General features: G+C 47.7%; 1 protein-coding gene across 1 annotated transcript in view; it reads left to right on the forward strand.

Moving 5' to 3' along the window:
* Positions 1 to 12,007, forward strand: part of LOC120050271 (collagen alpha-1(V) chain-like) — a 165,752-nt gene that overhangs the window by 18,094 nt on the left and 135,651 nt on the right. Inside the window, exon 5 of the mRNA XM_038996849.1 lies at positions 9,315 to 9,440. Within this exon, the coding sequence (XP_038852777.1) occupies positions 9,315 to 9,440 (126 nt within the window). The remainder of the gene's footprint in view (positions 1 to 9,314; positions 9,441 to 12,007) is intronic.

Below are 12,007 nucleotides of genomic sequence, written 5' to 3' on the forward strand. Positions count from 1 at the left end.
TGGAGCGGCAGTGTCAGGGTGTTTGGAGCAGAGCGTCAGTGTGTCGGGGTGTTTGGAGCGGAGCGTCAGTTTGTTGGGGTGTTTGGAGCGGAGTGTCAGTGAGTCAGGGTGTTTGGAGCGGAGCGTTAGAAGTCAGGGTGTTTGGAGCGGAGCGTTAGTGGGTCAGGGTGTTTGGAGCGGGGCGTTAGTGGGTCAGGGTGTTTGGAGCGGAGCGTTAGAAGTCAGGGTGTTTGGAGCGGAGCGTTAGTGGGTCAGGGTGTTTGGAGCGGAGCGTTAGAAGTCAGGTTGTTTGGAGCGGAGCGTTAGAAGTCAGGGTGTTTATAGCGGAGCGTTAGAAGTCAGGTTGTTTATAGCGGAGCGTTAGAAGTCAGGTTGTTTATAGCGGAGCGTTAGAAGTCAGGTTGTTTATAGCGGAGCGTTAGAAGTCAGGTTGTTTATAGCGGAGCGTTAGAAGTCAGGGTGTTTGGAGCGGAGCGTTAGTGGGTCAGGGTGTTTGGAGCGGAACGTTAGTGGGTCAGGGTGTTTGGAGCGGAGCGTCAGTGGGTCAGGGTGTTTGGAGCGGAACGTTAGTGGGTCAGGGTGTTTGGAGCGGAGCGTTAGAAGTCAGGTTGTTTATAGCGGAGCGTTAGTGGGTCAGGGTGTTTGGAGCGGAGCGTTAGAAGTCAGGTTGTTTATAGCGGAGCGTTAGAAGTCAGGGTGTTTGGAGCGGAGCGTTAGTGGGTCAGGGTGTTTGGAGCGGGGCGTTAGTGGGTCAGGGTGTTTGGAGCGGAGCGTTAGAAGTCAGGGTGTTTGGAGCGGAGCGTTAGTGGGTCAGGGTGTTTGGAGCGGAGCGTTAGTGGGTCAAGGTGTTTGGAGCGGAGCGTTAGAAGTCAGGTTGTTTATAGCGGAGCGTTAGAAGTCAGGGTGTTTGGAGCGGAGCGTCAGTGGGTCAGGGTGTTTGGAGCGGAACGTTAGTGGGTCAGGGTGTTTGGAGCGGAGCGTTAGAAGTCAGGTTGTTTATAGCGGAGCGTTAGAAGTCAGGGTGTTTGGAGCGGAGCGTCAGTGGGTCAGGGTGTTTGGAGCGGAACGTTAGTGGGTCAGGGTGTTTGGAGCGGAGCGTTAGAAGTCAGGTTGTTTATAGCGGAGCGTTAGAAGTCAGGTTGTTTATAGCGGAGCGTTAGAAGTCAGGGTGTTTGGAGCGGAGCGTTAGTGGGTCAGGGTGTTTGGAGCGGGGCGTTAGAAGTCAGGTTGTTTATAGCGGAGCGTTAGAAGTCAGGTTGTTTATAGCGGAGCGTTAGTCAGGGTGTTTGGAGCGGAGCGTTAGTCAGGGTGTTTGGAGCGGAGCGTTAGTCAGGGTGTTTGGAGCGGAGCGTTAGTCAGGGTGTTTGGAGAGGGGCGTTAGAGGTCAGGGTGTTTGGAGCGGAGCGTCAGTGGGTCAGGTTGTTTGGAGCGGAGCGTCAGTGGGTCAGGGTGTTTGGAGCGGAGCGTTAGAAGTCAGGTTGTTTGGAGCGGAGCGTCAGTGGGTCAGGGTGTTTGGAGCGGAGCGTTAGAAGTCAGGTTGTTTATAGCGGAGCGTTAGAAGTCAGGGTGTTTGGAGATGTGGCATCTTAGTGTCTCCGTCGCTCTGGAGAGTTCCGTAGGTTGGTGACGTTTCATGGAGTAAGAGGATCTTCTGGTCACTGTCTCTTATAAAGGGATTTTTCCCCCTGTCAGTTTTGATGAGATGTATTAGCTGGCCCAGAACTCACTAGCCAAATGGTAGGTTACGGTTACCAGTCAGAAATGTGTCCAGTAGAATGGATCACTGTGAGACCCATAAGACCACGGTAACAGTGTGCTCTCTGTGTGTGTGAGAGTGAAACAGAACTCCTGTCTGTTCTCTGTGTGTAGTAGTCACCTAGCTTCACACTGTTACATTCTGGGATATGTGCATAGCTGAGTATTCTGTGTGGGACTTCCCAAATCACCAATGTGTGTAGAAGGAGGGTGAAAAAAAGGTAATAATATTTCAAGCATGTCCTTTTTTATAACCAATTATGCAAATTACACATTTAACACACACCAGTCATGTGTCTAACTCATACTTTGAACTTAGAATGTTCCTTGTATTTCGCCCTTAACTCTAATGACCTGCTGTTAGCCTATATGATACCTGCTCCATGGCGCCTGAAGAGTCCAGTTGCCATACAGGACTGAGTGGATGACTGAGGGCCTTTCATTGGCCCTTCAGTCCTTCCTCACCCCCTCCTCCCCTCCTTCTTCCCTCCTCCCCTCCTTACCCAGACCCCCCAAGGAGCCACAGCCATGAGACGGTCTATTCATTCCAGGTTGACGTTACCTGTTAGAGGTACAGACTCTACCCCCCCCCCCCCCACCATCCTCTATCCTCTGTTCCTGACAGCCAACATGGCTCCCTGCTTAATGTGCCATTGTCTTTTTACCTCTTCCCTTGTTCATGCTGTAGACTCACTTACCAAACATGTTTCCTTGTACATAGGCATTAAGTACTTCGATTGTATTTAGACGGTGCTAAATGGAACACAGTTTGGCATTACCTTCCTTTTTAATTCATGTCGCTGCAAATCCTATGCACTCAGGTACTGTACCTGTGGAAAATGGAAGTCAGACATTCATTCCTGATCCCGTGTCTGTGGCCCTGTATCTGTCTGTCTGTCCCCTGTCTGGGCCTGGACTTGGTGTCTCTGTCTGTGGCCCTGTATCTGTCTGTCTGTCCCCTGTCTGGGCCTGGACTTGGTGTCTCTGTCTCTGGCCCTGTATCTGTCTGTCTGTCCCCAGTCTGGGCCTGGACTTGGTGTCACTGTCTCTGGCCCTGTGTCTGTCTGTCTGTCCCCAGTCTGGGCCTGGACTTGGTGTCACTGTCTTTGGCCCTGTGTCTGTCTGTCTGTCTGTCTGTCCCCAGGCTGGGCCCTCTGTCTGTCTGTCTGTCTGTCTGTCTGTCTGTCTGTCTGTCTGTCTGTCTGTCTGTCTGTCTGTCTGTCTGTCTGTCTGTCTGTCTGTCTGTCTGTCTGTCTGTCTGTCTGTCTGTCTGTCTGTCTGTCTGTCCGTCCTCAGGCTGGGCCCTGTGTCTGTCTGTCCCCAGTCTGGGCCAGGACTTGGGGTCACTGTCTCTGGTCCATGTTTGTGTACAGACAGCCTTCACTCAGGCATGTCCTAATTAAAGCTGACTCTAGGCAGGGTTCAAGCCACTCTGTTTGTGTATGGGTGACAAATGAGGTAATGCGTGTCAACTTAATTTAGACCCCAGTTTGATCTCAGCTTGATCTCTCCTGGGTTCTCTCCACTCCCCCCCATCCCTCCACCCCCCTCACCCCCCTCACCCCCCCATCCCTCGCCCATCCATCTCTCCACCACCCTCCCAACCCCCCACCACTCCATCCCTCCACCCCTCCCTCCACCCCTCCAGACTCCTTGGCATACAGCTTCAATGCTGATGCCCAGTTGGCAGGCCAATCTTGGCTTTCATGGTCTACTGATTGTGTGAATTAGGTGACATGTGATCACAGGTAATCAACTTAAACATGGCTTATAATAATATTGTTTTTTGCTCTGGGGTGGTATTTACATTGGTTTAGGCAGTAGGTGGTCCCTTAGATATTTTGTTTAGGTTTTGGATTTATGTACGAGATAAAGAAAGGACTTTGATTAAATTGCAACCTGGTCTACAGTGAGAATTATTTGGGATGTTATGTTATTGTGGAACTGCAGTCTTACAATGACCTGTTGATGGGTTTGCACAGAGAGACAGAGAGAGAGTTTGAAGGCTTAGCGTATGGATATTTATACACTACCTGTCAAGGACTCAGAGATCTGGTGTTTTACCATGGTTTCCCAACGGTCCCAACCTTCCAACATTCCCAACCTTCCCAAAGTTCCCAATGTTCCCAATGTTCCCAACCTTCCCAACGTTCCCAACCTTCCCAACCTTCCCAACGTTCCCAACCTTCCAACATTCCCAACCTTCCCAAAGTTCCCAACCTTCCCAACGTTCCCAACCTTCCAAACGTTCCCAACCTTTCCTGTCGTGACATTTAAAGGGAGGGTAGAGTTATAACCACATGGTTTGTATCCCAAATGGCACCCTATTCCCTATTTAGTCCACTACTTTTGACCAGAGCCCTGTGGGCCCTGTGGGCCCTGGACAAAATGAGTGCACTATATAGAGAACAGGGTGCCACTTGAGACGCAGCCCACAGTTTATAAATCTGCTGTGGTATTCCCAAGGCGTGCAGCAGCCTTATACTGGTGGCCTTGTGGTTATAGTTAACTCTCCACCCTGGTTGTACTGGTGGCCTTGTGGTTATAGTTAACTCTCCACCCTGAGGCCTGTGGCTATAGTTAACGCTCCACCCTGGTTATACTGGTGGCCTTGTGGTTATAGTTAACTCTCCACCCTGGTTATACTGATGGCCTTGTGGCTATAGTTAATTCTCCACCCTGGTTATACTGGTGGCCTTGTGGTTATAGTTAACTCTCCACCCTGGTTATACTGGTGGCCTTGTGGCTATAGTTAACTCTCCACCCTGGTTATACTGATGGCCTTGTGGTTATAGTTAACTCTCCACCCTGGTTATACTGATGGCCTTGTGGTTATAGTTAACTCTCCACCCTGGTTGTACTGGTGGCCTTGTGGTTATAGTTAACTCTCCACCCTGAGGCCTGTGGCTATAGTTAACGCTCCACCCTGGTTATACTGGTGGCCTTGTGGTTATAGTTAACTCTCCACCCTGGTTGTACTGGTGGCCTTGTGGTTATAGTTAACTCTCCACCCTGAGGCCTGTGGCTATAGTTAACGCTCCACCCTGGTTATACTGGTGGCCTTGTGGTTATAGTTAACTCTCCACCCTGGTTATACTGATGGCCTTGTGGTTATAGTTAACTCTCCACCCTGGTTATACTGGTGGCCTTGTGGCTATAGTTAACTCTCCACCCTGGTTATACTGATGGCCTTGTGGCTATAGTTAACTCTCCACCCTGGGGCCTGTGGTTATAGTTAACTCTCCACCCTGGTTATACTGGTGGCCTGTGGTTATAGTTAACTCTCCACCCTGGTTATACTGGTGGCCTTGTGGTTATAGTTAACTCTCCACCCTGGTTATACTGGTGGCCTGTGGTTATAGTTAACTCTCCACCCTGGTTGTACTGGTGGCCTTGTGGTTATAGTTAACTCTCCACCCTGGTTATACTGGTGGCCTTGTGGTTATAGTTAACTCTCCACCCTGGTTATACTGATGACCTTGTGGTTATAGTTAACTCTCCACCCTGGTTATACTGGTGGCCTTGTGGTTATAGTTAACTCTCCACCCTGGTTATACTGATGGCCTTGTGGTTATAGTTAACTCTCCACCCTGGTTATACTGGTGGCCTTGTGGTTATAGTTAACTCTCCACCCTGGTTATACTGGTGGCCTTGTGGCTATAGTTAACTCTCCACCCTGGTTATACTGGTGGCCTTGTGGTTATAGTTAACTCTCCACCCTGGTTATACTGGTGGCCTTGTGGCTATAGTTAACTCTCCACCCTGGTTATACTGGTGGCCTTGTGGTTATAGTTAACTCTCCACCCTGGTTATACTGGTGGCTTTGTGGTTATAGTTAACTCTCCACCCTGGGGCCTGTGGTTATAGTTAACTCTCCACCCTGGTTATACTGGTGGCCTTGTGGTTATAGTTAACTCTCCACCCTGGTTATACTGGTGGCCTTGTGGCTATAGTTAACTCTCCACCCTGGTTATACTGGTGGCCTTGTGGCTATAGTTAACTCTCCACCCTGGTTATACTGATGGCCTTGTGGCTATAGTTAACTCTCCACCCTGGGGCCTGTGGCTATAGTTAACTCTCCACCCTGGTTATACTGGTGGCATTGTGGTTATAGTTAACTCTCCACCCTGGTTATACTGATGGCCTTGTGGTTATAGTTAACTCTCCACCCTGGTTATACTGGTGGCCTTGTGGTTATAGTTAACTCTCCACCCTGGTTATACTGATGGCCTTGTGGCTATAGTTAACTCTCCACCCTGGTTATACTGGTGGCATTGTGGTTATAGTTAACTCTCCACCCTGGTTATACTGGTGGCATTGTGGTTATAGTTAACTCTCCACCCTGGGGCCTGTGGCTATAGTTAACTCTCCACCCTGGTTATACTGGTGGCATTGTGGTTATAGTTAACTCTCCACCCTGGTTATACTGGTGGCATTGTGGTTATAGTTAACTCTCCACCCTGGGGCCTGTGGCTATAGTTAACTCTCCACCCTGGTTATACTAATGGCATTGTGGTTATAGTTAACTCTCCACCCTGGTTATACTAATGGCATTGTGGTTATAGTTAACTCTCCACCCTGGTTATACTAATGGCATTGTGGTTATAGTTAACTCTCCACCCTGGTTATACTGATGGCCTTGTGGTTATAGTTAACTCTCCACCCTGGTTATACTGGTGGCCTTGTGGCTATAGTTAACTCTCCACCCTGGTTATACTGGTGGCCTTGTGGTTATAGTTAACTCTCCACCCTGGTTATACTGGTGGCCTTGTGGTTATAGTTAACTCTCCACCCTGGTTATACTGGTGGCCTTGTGGTTATAGTTAACTCTTGTACTGGTGGCCTTGTGCCTATAGTTAACTCTCCACCCTGGTTATACTGATGGCCTTGTGGCTATAGTTAACTCTCCACCCTGGGGCCTGTGGTTATAGTTACCTCTCCACCCTGGTTATACTGGTGGCCTTATGGCTATAGTTAACTATCCACCCTGGTTATACTGGTGGCCTTGTGGTTATAGTTAACTCTCCACCCTGGTTATACTGGTGGCCTTGTGGCTATAGTTAACTCTCCACCCTGGTTATACTGGTGGCCTTGTGGCTATAGTTAACTCTCCACCCTGGTTATACTGGTGGCCTTGTGGTTATAGTTAACTCTCCACCCTGGTTATACTGGTGGCCTTGTGGCTATAGTTAACTCTCCACCCTGGTTATACTGGTGGCCTTGTGGCTATAGTTAACTCTCCACCCTGGTTATACTGGTGGCCTTGTGGTTATAGTTAACTCTCCACCCTGGTTATACTGGTGGCCTTGTGGCTATAGTTAACTATCCACCCTGGTTATACTGGTGGCCTTGTGGCTATAGTTAACTCTCCACCCTGGTTATACTGGTGGCCTTGTGGTTATAGTTAACTCTCCACCCTGGTTATACTGGTGGCCTTGTGGCTATAGTTAACTCTCCACCCTGGTTATACTGGTGGCCTTGTGGCTATAGTTAACTCTCCACCCTGGTTATACTGGTGGCCTTGTGGCTATAGTTAACTATCCACCCTGGTTATACTGGTGGCCTTGTGGCTATAGTTAACTCTCCACCCTGGTTATACTGGTGGCCTTGTGGTTATAGTTAACTCTCCACCCTGGTTATACTGGTGGCCTTGTGGCTATAGTTAACTCTCCACCCTGGTTATACTGGTGGCTTTGTGGCTATAGTTAACTCTCCACCCTGGTTATACTGGTGGCCTTGTGGTTATAGTTAACTCTCCACCCTGGTTATACTGGTGGCCTTGTGGCTATAGTTAACTATCCACCCAGTTGGATTTCCTCCCCCATTTAGGAGCAGGTTTAATTGGTGTTCAGGAGCATGTTTAGTTGGTGTTCAGGAAGCAGGTTTAATTGGTGTTCAGGAAGCAGGTTTAATTGGTGTTCAGGGGCATGTTTAGTTGGTGTTCAGGAAGCAGGTTTAATTGGTGTTCAGGAAGCAGGTTTAATTGGTGTTCAGGGGCAGGTTTAATTGGTGTTCAGGAAGCAGGTTTAATTGGTGTTCAGGGGCATGTTTAATTGGTGTTCAGGAAGCAGGTTTAGTTGGTGTTCAGGAAGCAGGTTTAATTGGTGTTCAGGAGCATGTTTAGTTGGTGTTCAGGAAGCAGGTTTAATTGGTGTTCAGGAAGCAGGTTTAATTGGTGTTCAGGGGCAGGTTTAATTGGTGTTCAGGGGCAGGTTTAATTGGTGTTCAGGAAGCAGGTTTAATTGGTGTTCAGGAGCAGGTTTAATTGGTGTTCAGGGGCAGGTTTAATTGGTGTTCAGGAAGCAGGTTTAATTGGTGTTCAGGAAGCAGGTTTAATTGGTGTTCAGGGGCAGGTTTAATTGGTGTTCAGGAAGCAGGTTTAATTGGTGTTCAGGAAGCAGGTTTAGTTGGTGTTCAGGAAGCAGGTTTAATTGGTGTTCAGGAAGCAGGTTTAATTGGTGTTCAGGAAGCAGGTTTAATTGGTGTTCAGGGGCAGGTTTAATGAGATCTGCATTGCCTTTTTGTTCTTATTTCCTGTCACAACAGTACAGTGCCTCGCAATCTCTGCAGAAATGTTTGAATCACAGTTTGATATGATGATTGTCCTCCGGCTTGTTGTTCTTTAGATTGTCAATACTGCACATCCATTCATGGTTGTCTGTCTGTCTGCCTTTGCTCTTCCCGCTGCTCAGACAGCACACACGGATTCCAGGTGTTTCTTCTGTTTGTCTTCCTGATGGTACATGTTTGTTTGATTTCGCTGCCTGGCTTGGTAAACCCAATGCTAAGAATAAACATGTACCCACCCAGCCAGTGTCTAAACTTGATTTTTCTCTGGGTCCTGTGGATGTGTGTCCTGTGGGTGAATGTCCTGTGGATGAATGTCCTGTGGGTGAATGTCCTGTAGATGAGTGTCCTGTGGATGAATGTCCTGTGGATGAGTGTCCTGTGGATGAATGTCCTGTGGATGAATTTCGTGTGGATGAATGTCCTGTGGATGAATGTCCTGTGGGTGAATGCCCTGTGGGTGAATGTCCTGTGGGTGAATGTCCTGTGGGTGAATGTCCTGTGGATGAATGTCCTGTGGGTAAATGTCCTGTGGATGAGTGTCCTGTGGTGATGGGTCAAGCTGTTTAATGAGTAGGCTAGAATTACATTCCCTTTCCCTTACTACCACTGGACAGCCTGAGAACTCTGAGAGACTGCACTAAAACACTGTACCTCTTTTAGAGGCTGATGGGATTACATGTTATCTGATGTATGGGTTTGATGTTCTGTCTTCTTGATGTGCTATCTTCTTCTTGCTATGACCTCATTTCCTGTGAATATGATCTGATGATAGTTAGCTTTTTGCTTTAGTACAGAGATCAATATTCATCAAATTTGTGAGTAAAGATAAACATTTTTAACACTTTTTACTGTTCATGTTAGATTTGAACTACGGTACATACAATATCATACTGTGTCTATCTGCTAACTCTTACCTATAGGAAGGGTTAGAGATAAACGGGATTTTCCCACAACTAATCCTTCTTTGTTTCCTTCTTTCCTTTCCGCAGGGTGACATCCAGCAGCTGCTGATTGTGGCCGATCCTAATGCAGCTTATGACTACTGTGAACACTACAGCCCCGACTGTGAAACTCCCCACGGCCACTCCTTACAGGCCCAGCAGCCTGAAGACCAGGTCAGTATTCCAAGGGCCAGAGGGCCACAGGGCTCTGGTTAGGGGGACCCACTGCCCCCCAGTGTAAGTGAGTGGACCAAGACACATTCTGGCAGTGCCAGCTCTTGAGGGTTAGTCGTTATGGGAAAATATATACCAAATCATAAATCCCACACACAGGACATATGAACTCAGTCATCTCTCTTAGAACATCATTAGAGAGAGGTGTGTCTTAGAACATCATTAGAGGGAGGTGTGTCTTAGAACATCATTAAAGGGAGGTGTGTCTTAGAACATCATTAGAGGGAGATGTGTGTTAGAACATCATTAGAGGGAGGTGTGTCTTAGAACATCATTAGAGGGAGGTGTGTGTTAGAACATCATTAGAGAGAGGTGTGTCTTAGAACATCATTAGAGGGAGGTGTGTGTTAGAACATCATTAGAGGGTGGTGTGTCTTAGAACATCATTAGAGGGAGGTGTGTCTTAGAACATCATTAGAGGGAGGTGTGTCTTAGAACATCATTAGAGGGAGGTGTGTGTTAGAACATCATTAGAGAGAGGTGTGTCTTAGAACATCATTAGAGGGAGTGGTGTCTTAGAACATCATTAGAGGGAGGTGTGTGTTAGAACATCATTAGAGAGAGGTGTATCTTAGAACATCATTAGAGGGAGGTGTGTCTTAGAACATCATTAGAGATATTTCTATGGTGTTTACTACCTTTAACATTTGTAGAAGAAGAAGTATGGTCAATGGAGTCTCGTTGCTCCTGTTGGTCATCCAGTAACTCAGTACGACATCTAATGATCTCTTCAGAACACTCTTTAGGTATTTACTCTTCAATTTTCTTCTCTTTTCTTTTGTTGCTTCGTAACGGAATTACATGACAGTGGAAATTCTTTAAATTCCAGGCTGTGTCTCTTGTTCTGCTAATGCGTTTCAGATCCACCAATAGAAAAGAAGCCAACCCGTACGCAGCGTTATGTTTCAGAATCATAACAAAACACGCAGCCAACCAAGTGCCTGAGCACTGTTCTGTAAAGTCATACATGACATCTGTGTTTTTAACAGATTATACTGATAAATGTATACATCTAAGATATGAACTCAGCAAAAAAAGAAACGTCCTCTCTCAAGAAACGTCCTCTCACTGTCAACTTTATTTTCAGCAAACTTAACATGTGTAAATATTTGTATGAACATAACAAGATTCAACAACTGAGACATAAACTGAACAAGTTCTACAGACATGTGACTAACAGAAATGGAATAATGTGTCCTTGAACAAAGGGGGGGTCAAAATCAAAAGTAACAGTCAGTTTCTGGTGTGGCCACCAGCTGCATTAAGTACTGCAGTACATCTCCTCCTCATGGACTGCACCAGGTTTGCCAGTTCTTGCTGTGAGATGTTACCCCACTCTTCCACCAAGGCACCTGCAAGTTCCCGGATATTTCTGGGGGGATTGGCCCTAGCCCTCACCCTCCGAACCAACAGGTCCCAGACGTGCTCATTGTGATTGAGATCCGGGCTCTTCGCTGGCCATGGCAGAACACTGACATTCCTGTCTTGCAGGAAATCACGCACAGAACGAGCATTGTGGCTGGTGGCATTGTCATGCTGGAGGGTCATGTCAGGATGAGCCTGCAGGAAGGGTACCACATGAGGGAGGAGGATGTCTTCCCTGTAACGCACAGCATTGAGATTGCCTGTAATGACAACAAGCTCAGTCCGATGATGCTGTGACACACCGCCCCAGACCATGACAAACCCTCCACCTCCAAATCGATCCCGCTCCAGAGTACAGGCCTCGGTGTAACGCTCATTCCTTCGACGATAAACGCGAATCCGACCATCACCCATGGTGAGACAAAACCGCGACTCGTCAGTGAAGAGTACTTTTTGCCAGTCCTGTCTGGTCCAGCGACGGTGGATTTGTGCCCATAGGCGACGTTGTTGCCGGTGATGTCTGGTGAGGACCTGCCTTACAACAGGCCTACAAGCCCTCAGTCCAGCCTCTCTCAGCCTTTTGCGGACAGCCTGAGCGCTGATGGAGAGATTGTGCGATCCTGGTGTAACTCTGGTATTTGTTGTTGCCATCCTGTACCTGTCCCGCAGGTGTTATGTTCGGATGTACCGATCCTGTGCAGGTGTTGTTACACGTGGTCTGCCACTGCGAGGACAATCAGCTGTCCGTCCTGTCTCCCTGTAGCCATGTCTTAGGCATCTCACAGTACGGACATTGCAATTTATTGCCCTGACCACATCTGCAGTCCTCATGCCTCCTTGCAGCATGCCTAAGGCACGTTCACGCAGATGAGCAGGGACCCTGAGCATCTTTCTTTTGGTGTTTTTCAGAGTCAGCAGAAAAGCCTCTTTAGTGTCCTAAGTTTTCATAACTGTGACCTTAATTGTCTACCGTCTGTAAGCTGTTAGTCTCTTAACCACCGTTCCACAGGTGCATGTTCATTAATTGTTTATGGTTCATTGAACAAGCATGGGAAACAGTGTTTAAACCCTTTACAATGAAGATCTGTGTAGTTATTTGGATTCTTACAAATTATCTTTGAAAGACAGGGTCCTGAAAAAGG

Source organism: Salvelinus namaycush, chromosome 7 (assembly GCF_016432855.1).
Source record: "Salvelinus namaycush isolate Seneca chromosome 7, SaNama_1.0, whole genome shotgun sequence".
Taxonomy (NCBI): domain Eukaryota; kingdom Metazoa; phylum Chordata; class Actinopteri; order Salmoniformes; family Salmonidae; genus Salvelinus; species Salvelinus namaycush.